This window comes from Eleutherodactylus coqui, chromosome 2 (genome assembly GCF_035609145.1).
Source record: "Eleutherodactylus coqui strain aEleCoq1 chromosome 2, aEleCoq1.hap1, whole genome shotgun sequence".
Taxonomy (NCBI): Eukaryota; Metazoa; Chordata; class Amphibia; order Anura; family Eleutherodactylidae; genus Eleutherodactylus; species Eleutherodactylus coqui.
In genome coordinates this window covers 123,280,714-123,299,846 of record NC_089838.1, presented here as the reverse complement: position 1 = coordinate 123,299,846, position 19,133 = coordinate 123,280,714, and the positions used below count along the sequence as shown (strand labels likewise).

The 19,133-nt window shown below is 40.7% G+C and overlaps 1 protein-coding gene across 2 annotated transcripts in view; it reads left to right on the top strand.

Moving 5' to 3' along the window:
* Window positions 1-19,133, top strand: part of PPFIA2 (PTPRF interacting protein alpha 2) — a 344,020-nt gene that overhangs the window by 227,964 nt on the left and 96,923 nt on the right. For both annotated transcript variants that reach the window (XM_066591485.1, XM_066591486.1), the window contains 4 exons: window positions 2,693-2,914; window positions 4,347-4,493; window positions 10,053-10,187; window positions 15,260-15,343. In XM_066591485.1, coding sequence (XP_066447582.1) covers window positions 2,693-2,914; window positions 4,347-4,493; window positions 10,053-10,187; window positions 15,260-15,343 — 588 coding nt within the window. The remainder of the gene's footprint in view (window positions 1-2,692; window positions 2,915-4,346; window positions 4,494-10,052; window positions 10,188-15,259; window positions 15,344-19,133) is intronic.

The following is a 19,133-nucleotide window of genomic DNA, read 5'->3' as shown; positions in this document are numbered from 1 at the left end:
CTGACATTAAATGGGTTCTCCAGGCAGCGTCTGCTGGAATACAGTAATGTCCGAGCGGAAGTCGCTGCTCTGATCCCTTTGTAGTGGCCAGCACTCTTAATTGCAAGCCCAGCTCCCATTGATTTCAATAAGAGCTGCTCCTGCAATTACGAGTGCCGGCCACTACACAGAGGTCAGAGCAGCGCTTCTGCTCTGACCCCAGTGTATCCCGGCAGGCCCTGCCTGGAAAATCCCTTTAGCCTGGGTCCACATGGGACGGATTTAGCACGGAATTTCTCTGTGGACCCTCCGCATGGACATTCTGCAGTGTTTACAGTAGCCACAAAGTGGATTAGATTTTGAAAATCTTGGCAACAAGATGCAGAAAAAATCCACACAAAACCCGTGTGGAAACTGACATTTTAATTCTGTAGCATGTCAATTTAATTGCAGTTTCTGCAATCGATCGACCCCTGTTGATCAACTATGGATGATTTATCCTGAGGACAGGTCATCAATTGTAAATGCTCGGAATACCCCTTTAATCTATATTTTTGTATAAGACACAACAGGGGGTCATTTTAATTGCTGTAGTAAGAAAAGTAATTAGAAAGTTTTATAAAACTACACAAAGTGCTGAAATTGACAATATGGGTGCTAGTACATATCTGTAGGAACTAAGTAAAAGTATGGGCATTAATGGACTGCAACTTTTCTGAAATGGCAAAATATAAAAGAAGCCTCACCTTACCTTCCTGACACAGTATGTTAGTTCAGAATTGAAAATTATGCCTGCGTTATATAAACTTTTTACTTATTCCAAACTGATTTTGCTATCTTATCATTAACTCTAGTATAGAGCTCATTTAAATACCAACACTCGTTCTGAAAGGCAATAAACCTATCCATATTCCTAAAGATTGTCATTATATGAGGTAATTGAGCACCAGATATTGGAGCTGTGATTAAAGGTGGCCTGCTTACTGATGTGTTTCCCATCATTACTGAGAACACAAGTGCTGATTTGCCTTTTAATGAAATGGCTGGTGTTGCACAGGTGTCGGAGATCATGAAGAATCTTTCTCTACCTAAAATTATAATAAGTTGTAAAAGTGATCTCCATAAAATATACAATTTACCGTTGAGCAGTCTAATGTTTTTGTTAGGGTTTCACAACAAGTCACTTAATGAAGGCTTCAGTTTTTATGCAACTGTTTAATAAAAAGTTAGACAAGTTTAGAATAAACTTTTTGTATCCGTTCCTCAACATTTCAACACTGGCTATAACAATATCCCTCGTCAGTGGGGTTCATCGTTCTACAGCTCTGCACTGTCCGATCACTGCTGACCGTGTAGGTACATGGACCATTGACAAGGTGAAATTGCAAATATCTACTGAAGCAGACATGTCGGATAAGCTGACAGGTGCTCTTTAAAGGCCCTTTCAGACCGGCCAAGTTCTCAGTCCAATCTAACGAGCACCAATCAAACACATGTCGATCAGTGCTCGTTTAATTTTCCTTCACATGGGCTGGCTGTACATCTCCCTGTTCACACAGGCAGATTTACAGCCGACCAGTGACCATTCGCTCTAATGTTGGCTGATCATTGGAGCTTTTATACTGCCCAATTGTAGGGCAAACAAGTGTACGGCCTATTGTTCAGGCTCAATAATTGGCTCATATAAAAGGACCTTAACCCTTTCCAATCCACTCTAAAGACATTCTGATTGAAGGCTGTACAGCTTCCGAGGTCAGAAGACGTCTGGCAGGGTATTCTTATTGTATATTACTGGCCACTGTTGTCGGGGGCCTCTCCGGCATGTCGCATACTGCAGTACTGCCTCTAGCCAGCAGATGGTGCCATTGTATAATGGCATAATAAGAAAACCCCATAGGAAACCCTGAATATAAAATTGGATTGCAAAGGGTTAAATGTACTAGAGATCATTTTCATGAGCTGTGTATGGCCTTATTCGCACATTGCAGATTGGGTAAGTATTTTGAAGTCAAAATCAGGAGTGCACGCAAAAAAGAAAAAGGCTACTATATTTCTCCAGTGATTTAAATCGACCCTTGTTTTTTGGCTTATAAATACTGATATAAAATGCTCCGTCCATTGGAAAAGATCAAGACCTCAGAATATAAACAGCATTTTCATTCACAGACAATCAGAGATTGTGTAGCTAAAAAGTATATTAGGAAGGTAATTGACATTCCATTATACAATCATTAAGCTGTTTTTTTTTTTTGCGAAAATTGGAAAATCCTTTTTAACGGGTGTTGTTTTAAACTGTCATTGAAGCACATAAAAATCAAGTAAATACCTGATTGTTCTGTTTATTGACACAAACCCGTTCATTTGAAACTGTGAATTCTAATTTTTACAACCAGTCATTCATTGTCTGTCTTAAAACTCTGTTCAGCTTTGCTTTCTGCCGGGTACCGGGGGTCAGTAAATCTGTATTGGACATGATCTAAAATGATTTATTATTAGTAGTATTGTGTTAACATTCCAAAATAGAAAACTTTTATTAGCAAACATAAATGTGATATTTAATGGGTTATGATAATTTAAGTAGAGTGTACAACAAAGCTGTAAAGCAAGTTATCCCAATGCACCAGTCATGTTAATGATTGCTACATCTGTACTACACCAATGCAAAAGTCTACTATCAAAGTTTTCTGTTCATATCCTACCTTTTTTTCCGCAGAGGTTATCAAATGGCTCTATTGATTCGAATGATGAAGCCAGTCAGATGGTGGAACTCCAAGAACTACTGGAGAAGCAGAATTATGAAATGACCCAAATGAAAGAACGTTTATCATCATTGTCTGCTCGAGTTGGGGAGGTTGAACAGGAAGCGGAAACCGCGAGAAAAGATCTTGTGAAGACAGAAGAAATGAATACAAAATATCAGAGAGACATTAGGGAGGTAGTGTTAATTATCCTGGACTTGTGGCATTACATAATGCATTTTTCACAAACATTGTTTTTTTATGCATGTGTTTTTCACATTATTTATACCTAAAAAGAAACTGGGCCATTACTGATGACCCCTTTAGATTCTACTCAGTCTACAGAGAAAAGCCCTAACATAGGAAAACTTCACCCCATTCCCCAGTGGCAATAAGAACCTGTGCAGAGCTTTCCCTCTCCTACAATAGATGGCTAGGTGATTGCCCCCTCCTTTTTAAAAAGAATGGATAGTACCGATTTCCCCCAAAAATATGACCTACCCCGATAATAAGCCCTACTCAGATTTTTATTGGGGGGGGGGGGTAGGAGCTTGAAATATAAGCCCTAGCTACACTACATTTTAAAAAAGCAATGCTCACATGAAAGGCGCTGTCCGGGTCCCTCTTGCTGCTCCACAGGACTCCGGCAGGCTTTTGTGCAGTCTTCAATGCTGATGGAGTGCCTCTTGGTCGTGATGGGGCTTGAATACCCCACCTCCAGCAAGCGATTGGTCTGATTGGCTGAGGTAGTGCCCGTGAACCAATCAGAGCCAGCGCTCAATGAACCAATCACAGCCATTCATTGAATGACATCACTGAATGGCTGTTATTGGTTTATCGAGCCCTGGCTTTGATTGGCTCAGGCAGCGCTCGTGAACCAATCAGAGCAATCGCTTGCTGGAGGCGGGGTATTCAAGCCCCGTCACCAACAAGAGATGCTCCATTGGCGTTGAGGACTACACAGAAGCCTTTCGGAGCGTCGGTGACCAGCAGGGGGGGTGGGGGGGGGGCTGGAACGGTGCATGCTGTGTGAGTATAAAACACTCCCAAAAATAAGACCCTGTGCTTCTTTTGGGGCAAAAATTAATTATAAGACAGGGTCCTATTTTCGGGGAAATTTGGTAAATAAATTTTGAGCCCTCCTGCCCCATGAGGAGGAGTGAACTACAATAGGTCCTCTATACATGCATTTGTTTGAAAACATCCACCATGAGATTTTTTTCCACTTTTTTAGGAATACAACAAATAGTAGAACATAAATCTACAACTAGATAAAGCTAATATTTAGCAGTCCCCACTCATTGCTCTTTTAAATCTCGCAGATGTTGATCACGTTGGGAGTCCTAAAATGTACACAGTGTGTAGTAATGCCTTAAATTACATTTAGAATGCTCATATGATCATAGCTAAATTCAAAACAGCACCACACCTGTCCACAGGTTGAGTGTGGCATTGCAGATCAACCCCATTCACTTCATTTGAGCCGTGCTGCAATACCAGAAACAAAAGATGAACAAGTGTGGAGGTGTTTCTGGATGAAAGCGGCCATGTTTTTTGTAACCCTTTACAACCCATTTACATATTTTACTTACATTTATGTATATTACAATGTACTTCTGTGAATTCCAGGCTATGGCTCAAAAAGAAGATATGGAAGAACGAATCACAACTCTTGAGAAGCGATATCTCAGTGCACAGAGGGAATCAACATCCATCCATGATATGAACGATAAACTGGAAAACGAGCTGGCAAACAAAGAAGCAATTTTACGCCAGGTTAAGTATATTTTACAACAGTTGTATTTATTAATGTGGTATATATTATAAAATGACTGTCTGACCATATTTAACCCCTTAATGATGGGTGTACCTATTTTTTTTTCAGTTTTTTTTTTCTCTCCACTTTTCGAAAAATCACACATCTTTTATCCAGCTGGCTGACGGCTTGTGTTTTGTAGGATGAGTTGTATTTTTTAACGGTACAGTTTAATGTACCATATAATTTACTGAAAAGCATTTAAAAATCTTCGTAGTGGAGTAAAATGGAAAAAAAAAACGCAATTATGGCATCTTTGGGGGGGTGAGCCTTGTTTTAATGACATACACATTGCGGTAAAAATGACATTATAACTTTATTCTATGGGTCAGTAGGATTATGGCAATACCAAATTTATACAGTATTTTAAAAACTATAATATCTTTGGGAAAAAAGAATAAAAATAATTTTCTCCCTCCATCTTCTGAAAGCTATAACTTAAATTTTTCCCTCAACACAGTTGTCTGAGGGCTCCGTGTGAGATAAATGACGTGTTCCTTTGATAGGTCCGACTTTCATAAACACAGCAATATCAAATTGCTTTTGTTTTGTTTTATTATAAATATGAGAAAAAAAATATATATATATTTTTACAATTTTGTTAGCTTTTATTATTTCTAATACTCACTGAAACTTTTTTTTACTCTTTTTTAAATCTTTTTATTAGTCCCCATAGGGGTCTTGAAATTGTGATTGTTTGATTTGCTGGTACAGTATAATGCAATGCTAAAGTATTGCATTATACCACTTTCTGACAAGCAGTTTATCAAGACATGCCACAGGCATATCTTGATAGGCAATCAGTCATGGTAGTCCTGGAGGATTTCATGCCATGGCAAGTAAACTGCACCTTGTGTTCTCATCACTGTGGGGCTGTTCTGGACCCCAGAACACTGACTGGGGCATTTAAATCTTTAGCTTTTTTACTACCCAGATTATAGTGAATGTTTTTGCATGGTTGAAAAATATAGTAATAGGTAAAACCTTCAATTGCTACTAGTTGGACAAAAGTGAAAATGTCACCCTAAGTTTGGTGCAACACTTTCAAATCTATATCCCATTCTAAATAGATATTTACTAGATCTGTCCTTTAACGTTGTCACACACTCAGAATCAGCAGCATGGAGAACATTATACGGCAGTACTGAGCAGTGTTTTTTTCAATTTAGTTACCACTGTGTTGAAACTGTAAAATACATTACTCAAGAAGTGTCTGGGTGTGTCTGTCTTTATCACACTACAAACCCTGGCGTACTTCACTTTTCTCTTTTTCAGTTCTTTGTTTGTTTTTCATTCTTCTGCTAGTTGTATTGAATTATCACACGTTACTGTAGGTATGAAAAGATATGTCTTAGTTCATTTGTTAGTTCACAATCCCACAGGTGTAGTTAGTATGTGTAGGCATTTATTTTTTCTCACATTTCTAATGACTCTAGACCATGACAATATCAGTGTATCAGCTCAGTGTAGGACAGCGTCCATTGCTTATATCTTGCTATCTGCCAATGCTGGACTTCAGTGCATACAACAATTTTACAGCTCATTATTTTAAATTCTATTTCTAAATTATAGTGCATTACTTTTGTTGCGCTGACAGCCAGAAAACTAAGTCCCAGGTGTGCAGAAACATCAATAACATCCAGAGTTACTGATCTAACATTCAGCTTATTAAAGCTTTTTTGTTTTTTTCTGAAAGGACTATTTACGATTCCTCTTTTTTCACATAATTCATTGGTTATTCTTTAGAACTTTTTCGACATGAAAAGAGAGTGTATGCAGTACAACTGCTAATTAGCATATTGATTCTGATGTTTGAGACATGTTGCATGTTTGGGGTTTTTACATTTTACTGTAATTGGGATTTAATCTTTTGGATTTGACTGTTAGATGAACATTTAGGTTGTTGGTCTTCTCCATCCAACCACATATACATACACTACAGTTCATTATTTTAGGTTGGGTTCACACAGGGCAGATTTCCGATGGAAATCCCGCGGTTTGGCCGCAGCGAAAAACCGCGAGATTTCCGCCGGGAGAACCGCTGCTTCAAAACCCGCGGCAGTTTTGAAGCGGCACGGCCGCTCGCTCTTCCGCTGCGGCCGGCGATCCAATAGAGGAGAGCGCGGCCGCAGCGGAAAAAAAAATGGACATGCTGTGGTCGTCCACATGGCTGGCTAATCCCGGGATTAGCGGCCGCATGCGGATTTGCCGCGGCGAGATTCCGCACAGAATTTCCGCGGCAAATCCACCCCATGTGAACCCAGCCTTAGTACACCACAAATTAGGCAAATAAACATGTTTTGCACTCATTGTTTGCAAATTAATTAAGTTTTAAACACTTCTAATGACATGTCAGATGTTTTTATTGGTGGGGGTTCTGGAGGCTGAAACCCCCACTGATTGCTAAAATGAACAGGCAGAAGTGCTTCTTTTTATACTTTAAGGCCGGCTGTGCACGGGCGATGCGGTATCCCGCAGTGAAGCTCCACTGCGGGAACCGCCGCCCAGGAGCAGATAGGCTGACCGGCGAAGAATTGGGGCAATTCGCAGCATGCTGCGAATTGCCCGTCGCGATCGGAGAATCGCAGTGATTCTCCACTCGTGGACAGGTGCCGGCGCTTTCCATAGCAATGCTATGGGAAGTGTCGGCCGTCATGATGGCAAGTGTCTGCCATGGACAGGGGGCCTAAGGAGACTCTGTCACTATCTTTTTGCACCCTTCTCTGAGGGCAGCACAAGGTACTACCGGTCAGACTGATTACAGTAATATGTCTGCTTTGCTCATCTGTGCAGTAGTTTTAGAGAAACTTACACTTTATCAGTAACAGCACACACACTTGAAGTAGTCCTGGTTATTCATGCTGCTCTCTAGCCACAGATTAACTGCTGTCTGCCTATTGCTGTGCATAGAGAGAGAGAGCTGCCAATCATTGACTCGAGGGTGGGGTGGGTGTGGCTAGCTGCAGCTAATGAAGATGCAGGGGTAGTTCTGTGTCTGGCTGTTATTACCATGTTTCCCCAAAAATAAGACCGTGTCTTATATTATTTTTTGCCCCAAAAGGGAATGTCTTATTATACTTGCCTAGCAGGTTCGGTTTGGTTCCCTCCTGCCGATCTTTAGAGCTCTGGCAGGCTTCATGCAGTTTTCAGCCACCCAGATGAGATCACTTCCTGTTATGGGATTCATAAATCCCGACTCCAGTAAGCAATGGCTCTGATTAGCTGAGCAGCGCTCAAGATCCAATCAATGCAATGTACGATGACCCAATCACAGCCATCGCGTTGTGTAGATAGGATTTATGAATTGGCTGAGCCGTGGCACTGATTGGCCAATTCATAAATCCCGCCTCCACAGCATAATGGCTCTCGAGTACTTCTCAGCCAATTAGTGCAGTGTTCAATGACCCAATCACAGCTATCGCATTGGTAAATAGAGCGCTGCATTGATTGGTTCTTGAAGGTGCTCTTATAATCAGAGCCATTGTTTCCTGGAGGAGGGATTTATGAATCCCGTAACCAGGAAGCGATCTTCTGTGGATGGCCGAGGACTGCAGCAAGCGTGCTGGAGTTCAGAAGATCAGCAAGAGGGACCCGAACTGAGCATGCTAGATAATGTATTGCTTATTTATTTATTTTTTAAATGTAATGCAGCTAGGGCTTATTTTCATGGCAGGGCTTATATTTCAAGTCTCCCTAAAAATTCAAAAAAATCTGGGTAGGCCTTATTTTTGGAGTAGGTCTTATTTTCAGGGAAACATGGTAATAAAATGTACGTTTCTGCAAAACTACTGCACAGTTTAGTGTAATCAGTGTGAGCGGCATTACCTTATGGTGCTCTACGAGGGCTGCAAAAAGAAGGAGAACTATTCCCTTTAACCGTTTGTTTATCAAATTCTCCACTCATATCAGTGGACACAGTATTTATTTATTTGCCTAAATAAATCCAAATTCATTGCAGATTTGCTTCTTTTCTTCATATCTGAAAAAAAAAATCAACCATTTGAGTGATGTATTGAAAATCTATCCATCTATCCACCCATCCTAATTTAGAGCGTTCAGTATTCTGCCATTGTCATTTGAGGCTTTTCTGAGACATTGATAGTGCTCCAGCTATTTGACAAGCGTGTTTCTGGCAGGATACAGCAGTTCCTGCTCCGACTGTTCCGCACTACATGACATCTGGCAGAAAGAATGAAGAGTCATTGAGCAGCTTCTATTTTATATCTTTTATTGAACTTTTCAAGCATTACAGTTTATGTTCACATACAGTAATGTTAAACATTTCAGTAACCAGAGATGCACTGCATGATTTATCTTATATTGATCCCGAGTTACAGGCTGTACTGTAGTCTGGAGCTGCATACACACTTCTGCAGGCTTCAGAGCTGAAATCTCTCAGCATTCTTTTCTGACTTAATATTTGTCAGAGCTTGCTCTGGCCATTTGCATTCTGGGAAATCCTTACGCTAGATACTGTATATTAATCTGAAGTAGGCAAAACTAACTGTCCCACTGCATTACAGTAGCTAAACTGTATGTGTCAATAATTTTTTCCCCCTGTTATTCACAGCAACCATGTGAACTTTGCATGCAGCTCTGGATTATAATAAGACTGTAACTGAAGAAGGGTAAAAGATAGAAAATATTCACAAAGTTAAGCTTACATCGTATGTTAGGTTAAGAGAAGACAATGCCCATCTATTTCAGCCTCCCCCCCCCCCCCCTCTTTGCTGATCCAGAGGAAGGCTAAAAAAAACCCCAATGAAGCAGAAGCCAATTTAGCCCATTTGTGGGAAAAAAAATCCTTCCCGACTCCATAATGGCAGTCAGAATAATCCCTGAAGTTTGAAAGTTACTACCTGACTCCAAGACCCGGATCAACAACCTCGCTGGTTCTTTAATGTCTATATCCTGTAATATCATAGCACTCTAAAAAGACCTCTAGTCCCCTGTTAAACCCCTTTATGGATTTTGCCATTACCGCCTCAGGCAGAGAGTTCCACAGTCTCACTGCTCTTACAGCAAAGAACCCCTTCTATGTTGATGATGACATAGGGGATGGCCTCTTGTTGCTGTCGCGGTCCTAGGTATAAACAGTTCATGGGAGAGATCCTTGTATTGTCCCCTAATGTATTTATACATAGTTATTTGGTCACCCCTTAGGGTGCTTATACATATTCAACAATTGTCAGATGAACGATTATTCATCCAACAGCTGCTTTCACACACTCCCCCATACACCAGAATGTTCTGCTCAGCCAAGCATGTCTGTGTCTAGGGAGTTAAGACAAAACCAGACATAGCTCTGACACCAGCTTATCTCCCAGGGAACCATTAACATTGGGTTTGGATACCTAAACCCATACCCAATTTACTATGTAGGTTAATGCTATACGTGAACAATAAAATGGTTGTTCAGGTCAAACTTTCTAGATTTATAGCTTTTCAGGAACAATTTTGTTTAGAGATTAACTCATTTATTTTCAAAAGTAAAGAAATGTTCTCTTTCTGAAGTGTAGATGGAAGAGAAAAACAGGCAACTCCAAGAACGTCTGGAACTGGCTGAACAGAAGCTACAGCAAACTATGAGAAAAGCGGAAACCTTGCCGGAAGTGGAAGCAGAGCTAGCCCAGAGGATAGCAGCCCTTACTAAGGTACTGAACCAATGGAAAGTCCTGATGATAAAACTATTTGTAACATTTGCTCTGCCAGATTTGCCCATTTTTAAGATGGTGGATTTTGTGGGGGTTAATATATAGTCATGAAGATGGCAGTTACCTATTCTACACATTTCATTGACAGTAAGACGCATTGAGCTTTTTTTTCTCAAGATTACTTGCTTGTTCTTATTTCATTTGCTCATGAGATGTTTCATCTTTGTTTTTTTTTACCTATTTTTGTGTTGTGCATGTGAAGTTTTGACAAATTATATTTGAAAGTGAAAGTAGTATTACATTTGTAACAAAATATGGCTTAGTGCAAAGAAAACCTTGGTAAGAAGCATACATCACAAGTTATCTTGATAGGTGCTAAAATTTGGGAAACGCCAGAAAAGCAGGAAAGTTTTTTTCTATGGCCTTTCAGGTCCAAATGAAGAAAAGTTAGTTAATAGTGCCAACTGTAAAAGCAAAACCAGAAAATAAGTTTTAATAAAGACTAAGGATGAGCGAGTATACTCGCTAAGGCACTACTCGCTCGAGTAATGTGCTTTAGACGAGTATCTCTCTGCTCGTGCTTAAAGATTCAGTGGCCGCCGCGGAGCGGGGAGCTGCAGGGGAGAGCGGGGAGGAACGGAGGTGAGATCTCTCTCTCCCTATCTCCCGCCCGCTCTCCCCTGCTCCCCGCCGCGACTCACCTGTCAGCCGCAGCGGTCCCCGAATCTTTATGGATGAGCAGGGAGATACTCGTCTAAAGCACATTACTCGGACGAGTAGTGCTTTAGCGAGTATACTCGCTCATCCTTAATAAAGACTTTAAAGCAAAGCTTTTGCCACAACGTGCAAAATAAAGGTATGATGCATCATATTAATAAACATGGTATAGAGTAGTAGAAGAAAAACTGATGGAGCAGACCCAGTAGTATATGGAACTATGTCCTCCCTTTTGAAGGGTGCTATGCTAGGGATTGGTTCCAAAGACACAGTGAAGGGGTCTCTAATTATAGAAGGTGCAACTCACCCCAAGTAACATTATACCCAGCTGTGTAAACATTTGGACCATATAGACGAGAAGAAAGTAAAAAAAAACTGTCTTCGGTATGTGGTGCGACATCCAGGCATCATATAAATACATAAGATTGTTTATTGCCCAAATCCTCTATTTATTGATTAAAAGCCAGCATGTATACGCTTTTCTCGGTTTGGTGAAGCTCTTCCACAGTACTTCCTAGGGATACACGTCTGGATTAGAGATGAGCGAGCGTACTCACTAAGGCAAATTACTCGAGCGAGTATTGCCTTTTGCGAGTACATGCCCGCTCGTCTCTAAAGATTCAGGTGCTGACGGGGAGCGGCGGGGGAGAGCGGGGAGGAACGGGGGGGGGGGGGGAGATCTCTCTCTCCCCCTCCCGCTCACCCCTGCTCACTCCCGCAACTCACCGCTCACCCCCACCGGCACCCGAATCTTTAGAGATGAGCGGGCAGGTACTCGCATAAGGCACTACTCGCTTGAGTAATTTGCCTTAGCGAGTACGCTCGCTCATCTCTAGTCTGGATGCTGACAGTGTATCTCACAGAGAGGATCAACAATTGCAATTATATTATGCCTAGAGACAGCACCACATACCCAAGAAAGTTTTTTTTTTTTTTTCTTCTTGTCTATATTAATAAATCTGGCACATGTAACCACTCCTCTTTGCCATAACCTGTTTTAAAACTGTAGAGGATTGTACAAAATTTGGCACGTCATGTATTACATTTTCTTGGAGCAATTCGTGCCTGAATTGTGGTGTTTTTTTAATTAATAAGTCTTCTTATTATGGATTCTGTACCTTATTAAAGCCTGCAGCTTAAATTTTGGATTAAGATATCCTGATTACCATATGAATACCTAATACAATACTTGCATTAATTATTCATGCATTAAAGATGTTTACTCCGGGCAACTTCTGTCTGTTTGCCCAGGACAAATGGATGTCATTGAATGGGGTCCCCTCAGGACCACCACGTATTGGCCGGAACACAAAGCCTCTGTGAAATAAAATGATATTAAAGTATGTCTACAGACAGATGCTATTTTGCTACGCATTTTAATGTCATGTTGACTGAACTGTGCAGTCACATAGTACTGAAGGGTAAGCCAGAAATTTACCAATAAATGTCTCTTGGTATTTTATAATATCAGGCTAGATAATGATAGAAGTCTTGAATTCTGGACTCAAGTACAAGAGAAGAAAACATTATGAGTGCAAGTAGTTCATGGAGGCACTGAGCCTTTAAAGGTCATGATGCTGCTTTTCAAACTAAGTCTATAAAGATCTAATTGCTAAGTCTGTAGAAGGAGCCAAGAATTGCTCTCTCCAAGGCAACCACTCATTTACCAGGACAGTACACACACCACTCGCTGATATATCAGATGGGACTGGTATACAAATCCATCAAATCCAGATAAACTAGGATGCTATTAATGAGACTCTTTGGAGTCCAATTAGGGGGTCTAGTGGAGATCTCCAAAGCTCACCATTGGTGCTAACTCATAGTTTTTTTATTATAGCATAGGAAATGTGATCAAAATTTCCATCTGGGATTTATATAATAATTATTCCATAGTATATAAAAATTGATGACAGTATTGGTCACAGATTTCATGTATCTGTGTTTCTGTATCCACCTGCATTGGTATGAGATTGAAAAATTAGACAGCAAGTCCCACCAGGGACAAAGGTCAGGAGGGGTAGTGTCTCTCCTTAAGGAGAGCACCTGGAAGGTGAGTTAGAAAGCTTATAAAGCCATCCATGCTCCTCTGGGAAATATGCAAATGGGAAGATGAAACAATACCTCTGCAACGCCACCTATTGGATGGCAGCATTCCTGCAAATCAATGTCCGACATTTTATACCGGTCTTTAGAGCACTGATTGGGAATTGAAAATCAAGCCATAATCCATGCACAGACAGCGGTTTCGGGGTGTTTGCCCCTCATCAGTGTGCAGTAGGATTCTGGCTTGGCTAGTGAGGGGCCTATGACATGAGTCGGGAGGGGTATCACCTCTCCTAAGAGTGACTACCGACTAGCGTTTTTTTTTCTGCTGCGAATTTGCTCCTATTTTTTCTTCCAATTGTCAATGGGACTTTCTAATGTTAAAACCGCATCGCGACGCAACGCAACTTTGCGTTTTTAACATTAGAAAGTCCCATTGACAATTGGAAGAATAAATAGGAGCAAATCCGCAGCAGGAAAAAAACGCTAGAGGGTAGTCACCCTTAAGGAGAACACCTAGACGGTGAGTGAGGAGACTTATAAGGCCATGCATGCTCCTCTGGGAAATATATGCAAATAAGAGAGATGGAACAATACCTCTGCAATTCCACTTATAGTGGGAAGAAAGACGTATGTAAATCCATTATTTGGGGGCTGCAGAATATGTAAGCCCTGTATAAATAGTATCATTTCAATGCAATAGATTAATTAAATAATAGAGAAATTGGAGAGGTTTTTCCATTTCACATATAAAAGATGCACAAAAAGAAAGCGAGAAATGTACAATTCTACTATTAGTTTCACTGTAAAATAGTCTTAGGTTTCTCAGAAAAAAAACCACAAGCAGGGTTCTTTTTTATCTGAAGCCAGTTTCCTTTTTAAACTAATCAATAGTTCATACTAAACCTGCCCAATGAACAAATCACACCCTAAATTTATTTAGGGCACTTGTGAAAATGTCTTCTTCGGTTTTTTATTGGGTACGCTGTATTTCTGTCAGTTGCTTTATTTCTGGCAGTAAACTTTCCCGTCGCGTTCATCAGGGTGAAATACACCGAAGCTTTTTCTTTTAAGTTTGCAAAAACCCTAATATGTGGTTTTGCAAGTATGTCATTTCTTTATGTTTGTTTTTATCATCTCTCACTAAATGTTCACTGCAATATGTACTTTTCTCTTACACGCCGTGAAGGAAGCCATTATATTCTAGCAGTTTAGAATTTAAGATGTAAAAATAAACTGTTCCTCATAAATCCATAAACTTAGATCCTTTCATGTTTGTGTTCTCTGGTTCCTTCTGGATTTGCCTCAATTTTTGGGGTTACTTTAAAAGCAAAATGGTAAATCTGTTCTTACCATCAGAACCCCAGTGGACCCCAGTGGACCCCATTGAAGCCCATGGAGTCCTCTAGGGTTCAATGGTATCAGTTAGAAAACAGATCAGGCATACCTGTCATAATAATCTTTATTTGTATAGTGCCAACATATTCTGCAGCGCTTTACAATTGGCAAAATAACACACAAGTGATGGGCAGTGTGAACAGTGCTTTAGGAATATTGGTTTGGCTCAAGAAATTGGTTGCCAGCATTATACCATAATTTATTTTGTTTCCCCCAGATTACTTCACTTTGCGATTTAATTTTTTATTTTGTCTATAGTCACTAAAATTTACATTGTCACATTTTTTTTTCTTTTAAGCATTTTGTGTTTTTTTTCTTTAATCTTTTATGGCCTTTTATTCTGGTTTTATCAACCTTGTCCCTCTCCTTTTCCTTGACTTGTTAGTCTGATCCAACTTCTTCTACCTCATCTGATGATTATCAATATGTTATGGAAGCTAAGCTACAAGAAATGATCTCCATACGTAGGAAGGTAGTCCTACAGGACTTTACTTTCTATTGCTGAATAGAATCCATCTGAACTTGTTTTCATTTAATCCTTTGTTTTCTTGTTTTATGCTTTAATTATTGATAATCAACCATCATGCAGTTTAGTGCTTTAGGGGCTTATGATTTACAATATGAGGTTTGTGTTCAAACCATGCACAGCCTGCATGTTACATTTGGCTGACTTCATTGCTCATAAATAAACCCAAAGTTGTGCTAAGGCTTGGATGTAGCAGGCCTCCACGAGCTGACACATTTCAAGCAATGCTGTCCAGCTGCCTGCTTTTGTACGATTTCTTTTACTAGAGTATATTTGCAGTTAGTAGTAGCTTGCTTTTGTCTTGTAGCTTACCTGAAGGACACATCGCCTACTGCACCTAACGTGCGCACATTTCACATCCGCTCCTTGTGGTTTTTTTTCATAGGCTGAAGAGAGACATGGGAATATTGAGGAAAGAATGAGGCACCTGGAAACGCAGCTGGAAGAAAAGAATCAAGAACTTCAGAGAGTATGTATGAAGTCAATAATAGTGTAATCATTTATGTGTTTCTCTAGAAGTTATGTTGATCTATAACTTGTATAGAACTTCCAAAAGTACTATATTAATGTATTTTACAGTGCATGAAAATGTGCTTTTATGCTAGACTGCTACAGCGTCCCTTGTGCCTCTGCAGTTCAACCTGATATCAGATGTTGTCCTGATAACAGATGTGTCATCCTTTAACTTTTCCCGTAACTCAACATATGCTGAGATGTGTGGCACAAGATAACATGTTGAAAAAATATAGCTCTGAGGGATGCTGTTCATCCCCATGGGCTCCCATGTTAAAAGTATATGTTTAACTTATACATTAGTTTAACCCCTTAGTGACCAAGCCTGTTTGCGCCTTAATGACCAGGCCAAATTTTGCAAATCTGACATGTGTCACTTTAACATGGAAAAACACCAGAAAGGTTTTGCATATCCAAGCGATTCTGACATTGTTTTTTTCGCCACATGTTGTACTTCATTTAGGCAGAAAAATTAGACCGATAGAATTTGTGTTTATTTATTAAAAGTGCCAAAATTGGGAAAATTTTGAAAAAATCGTAATTTTTTTCGCATTTCCAACTGCAATATCTTAAATATGTGCAAACATAATATAGAAATTTTTGCTAAGATTTATATTTCCACCCGTTTACTTTATTTTGGGTGCACATTGGAAAAACTTTCGTTTTTTTTTAACCACTTAGGAGACGTACAAATTTAACATTACTTTTTAGCATTTTGAGGAACACTTTGTTTTCCTACACTAAACCAAGATTGGAAAGGCTCGAGAGTGTCAAAATAATAGATACCCCCACAAATGACCACATTTTAAAAACTACACCCCTTAGTGTATTCACTGAGGGGTGGCATGAGTATTTTGACCCCACTGTTTTTTTTCAGGAATTAATTCAATTTAGAGGAGAAAAAGTAAAATTTCATATTTTTGCAAATCTATCATTTTAAAGACTTTTTTTTCCTATAGTTTACATGAAAATGAGGATTTACACCCCAAAATGGATACCCCTGTTTCTCCTGTGTTCAGAAATATACCCATTGTGGCCCTAATGTTATATCTGAGTCCACAACGGGGCCCAAAATGAAAGGAGTAGTCAGTGTCTTTCAAAACAGAAATTTTGCTTGAAGTCCTTTTAGACCCCATAGCACACATGTAGAGTTCTTGAGCACCCAAAACCATAGAAAACCCCCACAAATGACCCCATTTTGAAAACTAGACCCCTTAAGGAATTTATCTAGTGGTGTACTGCATATTTTGACCCCACAGTTTGTGAATGAATTCAAGCCAATCAGAAGGAAAAAATTGTGATTTTTGTATTTTTGGCAATTCTGTCATTTTAAAAACAGCTTTTTTTGTACAGCACACATATGAAGGAAGACTTGCACCCCAAAATGGATACCCCTGTTTGTCCCGTGTTCAGAGACATACCCATTGTGGCCCTAATCTTATATCTGGATGCACAACAGGGCCCAAAATGAAAGGAGTAGTCAGTGGCTTTCAGAACATAGATTTTGCTTGAAGTCCTTTTAGGCCCCATTGCCCACTTGTAGAGTTCTTGAGCGCCCAAAACCATAGAGAACCTCCACAAATTACCCCATTTTGAAAACTAGACCCCTTAACGAATTTATCTAGGGGTGTACTGTGTATTTTAACCCTACAATTTTTGAATAGATCTAAGCGAAGCAGTAAGAAAAAATTACGATTTACATTTTTTGGGCTATTGCGTCAATTTAAGAACAGTTTTTTTGTACAGCACACATATAAATGAAGACTTTCACCCCAAAATGGATACCCCTGTTTTTCCCGTGTTCAGAAACATACCCATTGTGGCCCTAGTAGACTTGCAGGACACATGGCTAGGCCTTCAATGAAAGGAATACCCGTTGGATTTCAGGGTACAACTGAATAAATTCCAGGCCCAATTGCCCACTTATAGAGCCATTGAGCGGCCAAAACTATAAAGAACCCCCTCAAATGACCCCATTTTGAAAACTAGACCCCTTAACAAATTCATCTTGGGGTGTACTGCGTATTTTGACCCCACAGTATTTGAATGAGTCTAAGCAAAGCAGAAGGAAAAAGTTACGATTTTCAATTTTTTTGGCAATTTTTTAAATTTAAAAACAGTTTTTTGTAAAGTGTACATAGGAATGAAGACGTTCACCCCAAAATGGATACCCCCGTTTGTCCCGAGTTCAGAAACATACCCATTGTGGCCCTAATTTACTTACAGGACCCATGGCAAGGCCTATAAAGGAGGGAACACCCATTGGATTTCAGGGCACAACTGAATAAATTCCAGGCCCCATTGCTTATTTGTACGGAATAAAAATTGACTCCCTACAAATTCCCCCTCCCCCCCAAACTCCGCGCCCTTTTTGGCATTCGCAAATCTTAGATAAAAGTAATAATGTGAACTGTGTGGTATTTCCGAAGACAGGGGTAATTACGGAGGCTGGTTGGAATGGGCCCATGGGGCAATAAAACCGTGTATCCCCCCTCCTCTCATGCTTTTTGGGGGTATTTCGTGACCTTAGTGGCAGGGACGGGGTGTGAAAAGTGGCGTTCCATGAGTCTCCGTAAGCTTGATGAGGTGCGGCGGTCTCGCACAGAAGGCGCTCAACAAGCTGCTCCTGGAACTGCATAAAGGCGAGCGTTCCCGGGGCTTCTTGTAAAATACGTATTACAGGTAGCGGTCTGAATAACGCCTGGCTCACGCAGCCGTAGGCGGAATCTGCTTACGGAGGCCCGCAGAGGATCCCATCTGTGAGCCCGGCTGTGACCCTGCGTACGGCCGTGTAATGTACTGCGCATAACTGCGCAGTACTTTTTTTTTTTGCTTGTATTTCCCGCACTGTCGCTTAGCGATGACGTGGGTACCCGCAGCCCGTATACAACGTAGTTGCGTATGGGCAGCGGGTATATCCACGACCACGGAGCACAATGGGCTCTATGTTGCGGATAGCCGCGGTAAAATAGAACCTGCTGCGTTCTCTTTTCTGCGAGTGGATTACACAATTCCAACCCGCTAATGTGAGCTGAATTGTGTAATCCAATGCAATTGATCTGCATATTACCGCGGATCAGACGCATGCGGAATCCGTAATTCCTATACAGTCATGTGAGACCAACCTATGTTAGAGCGCTACTTTTTTATTAGGTGACCAGCGACCGCTCAACGAGGCCACCCGTCACTGCTCCAGGCTCTTGGCGACCGTTGGTCGCTGGGAGCAAGGAGATTTTACGTTTCCTGGGCTCCCCGACTCCTGCGCATGTGTTCGGTATTTTGCCGGCGGTCACATATGCAGAATCCGGGTAAGTTCACAGATGAGGATCGTGTCGGGGTGCAAATACGGAGGCCTCCGGTAAAAAGTTTCATCTCCTCTCACCGATCGCATCGGTGAGGGGAGATGAAACTTCAATTTTTTTTAAAAACTTTTTTACGTGATCGCCATTATCCATTGCATAACGGCGAACTCATGATCAGGAACTGCTCACCGTGGCCCCCCATGAAATCTCCAGGCTCTTGGCTCAGTTTTGTAGCCAGGAGCAGGGAGAATTTCAATTATCCTGGCAATCCACAGCTTTTGCGCATGCGTCCGCCATTTTGGTGACGCGCGTGTGCGCAGAAGCTGGGGTAAGGTCCGCGGATAAATCTGGGGGCCCTATATATGTACTTTCATCCTCCCTTACGGATATGATCTGTGAGGGAAGATGAAACGTACGCTTTTTAAACTACACATGGCAGCCAGG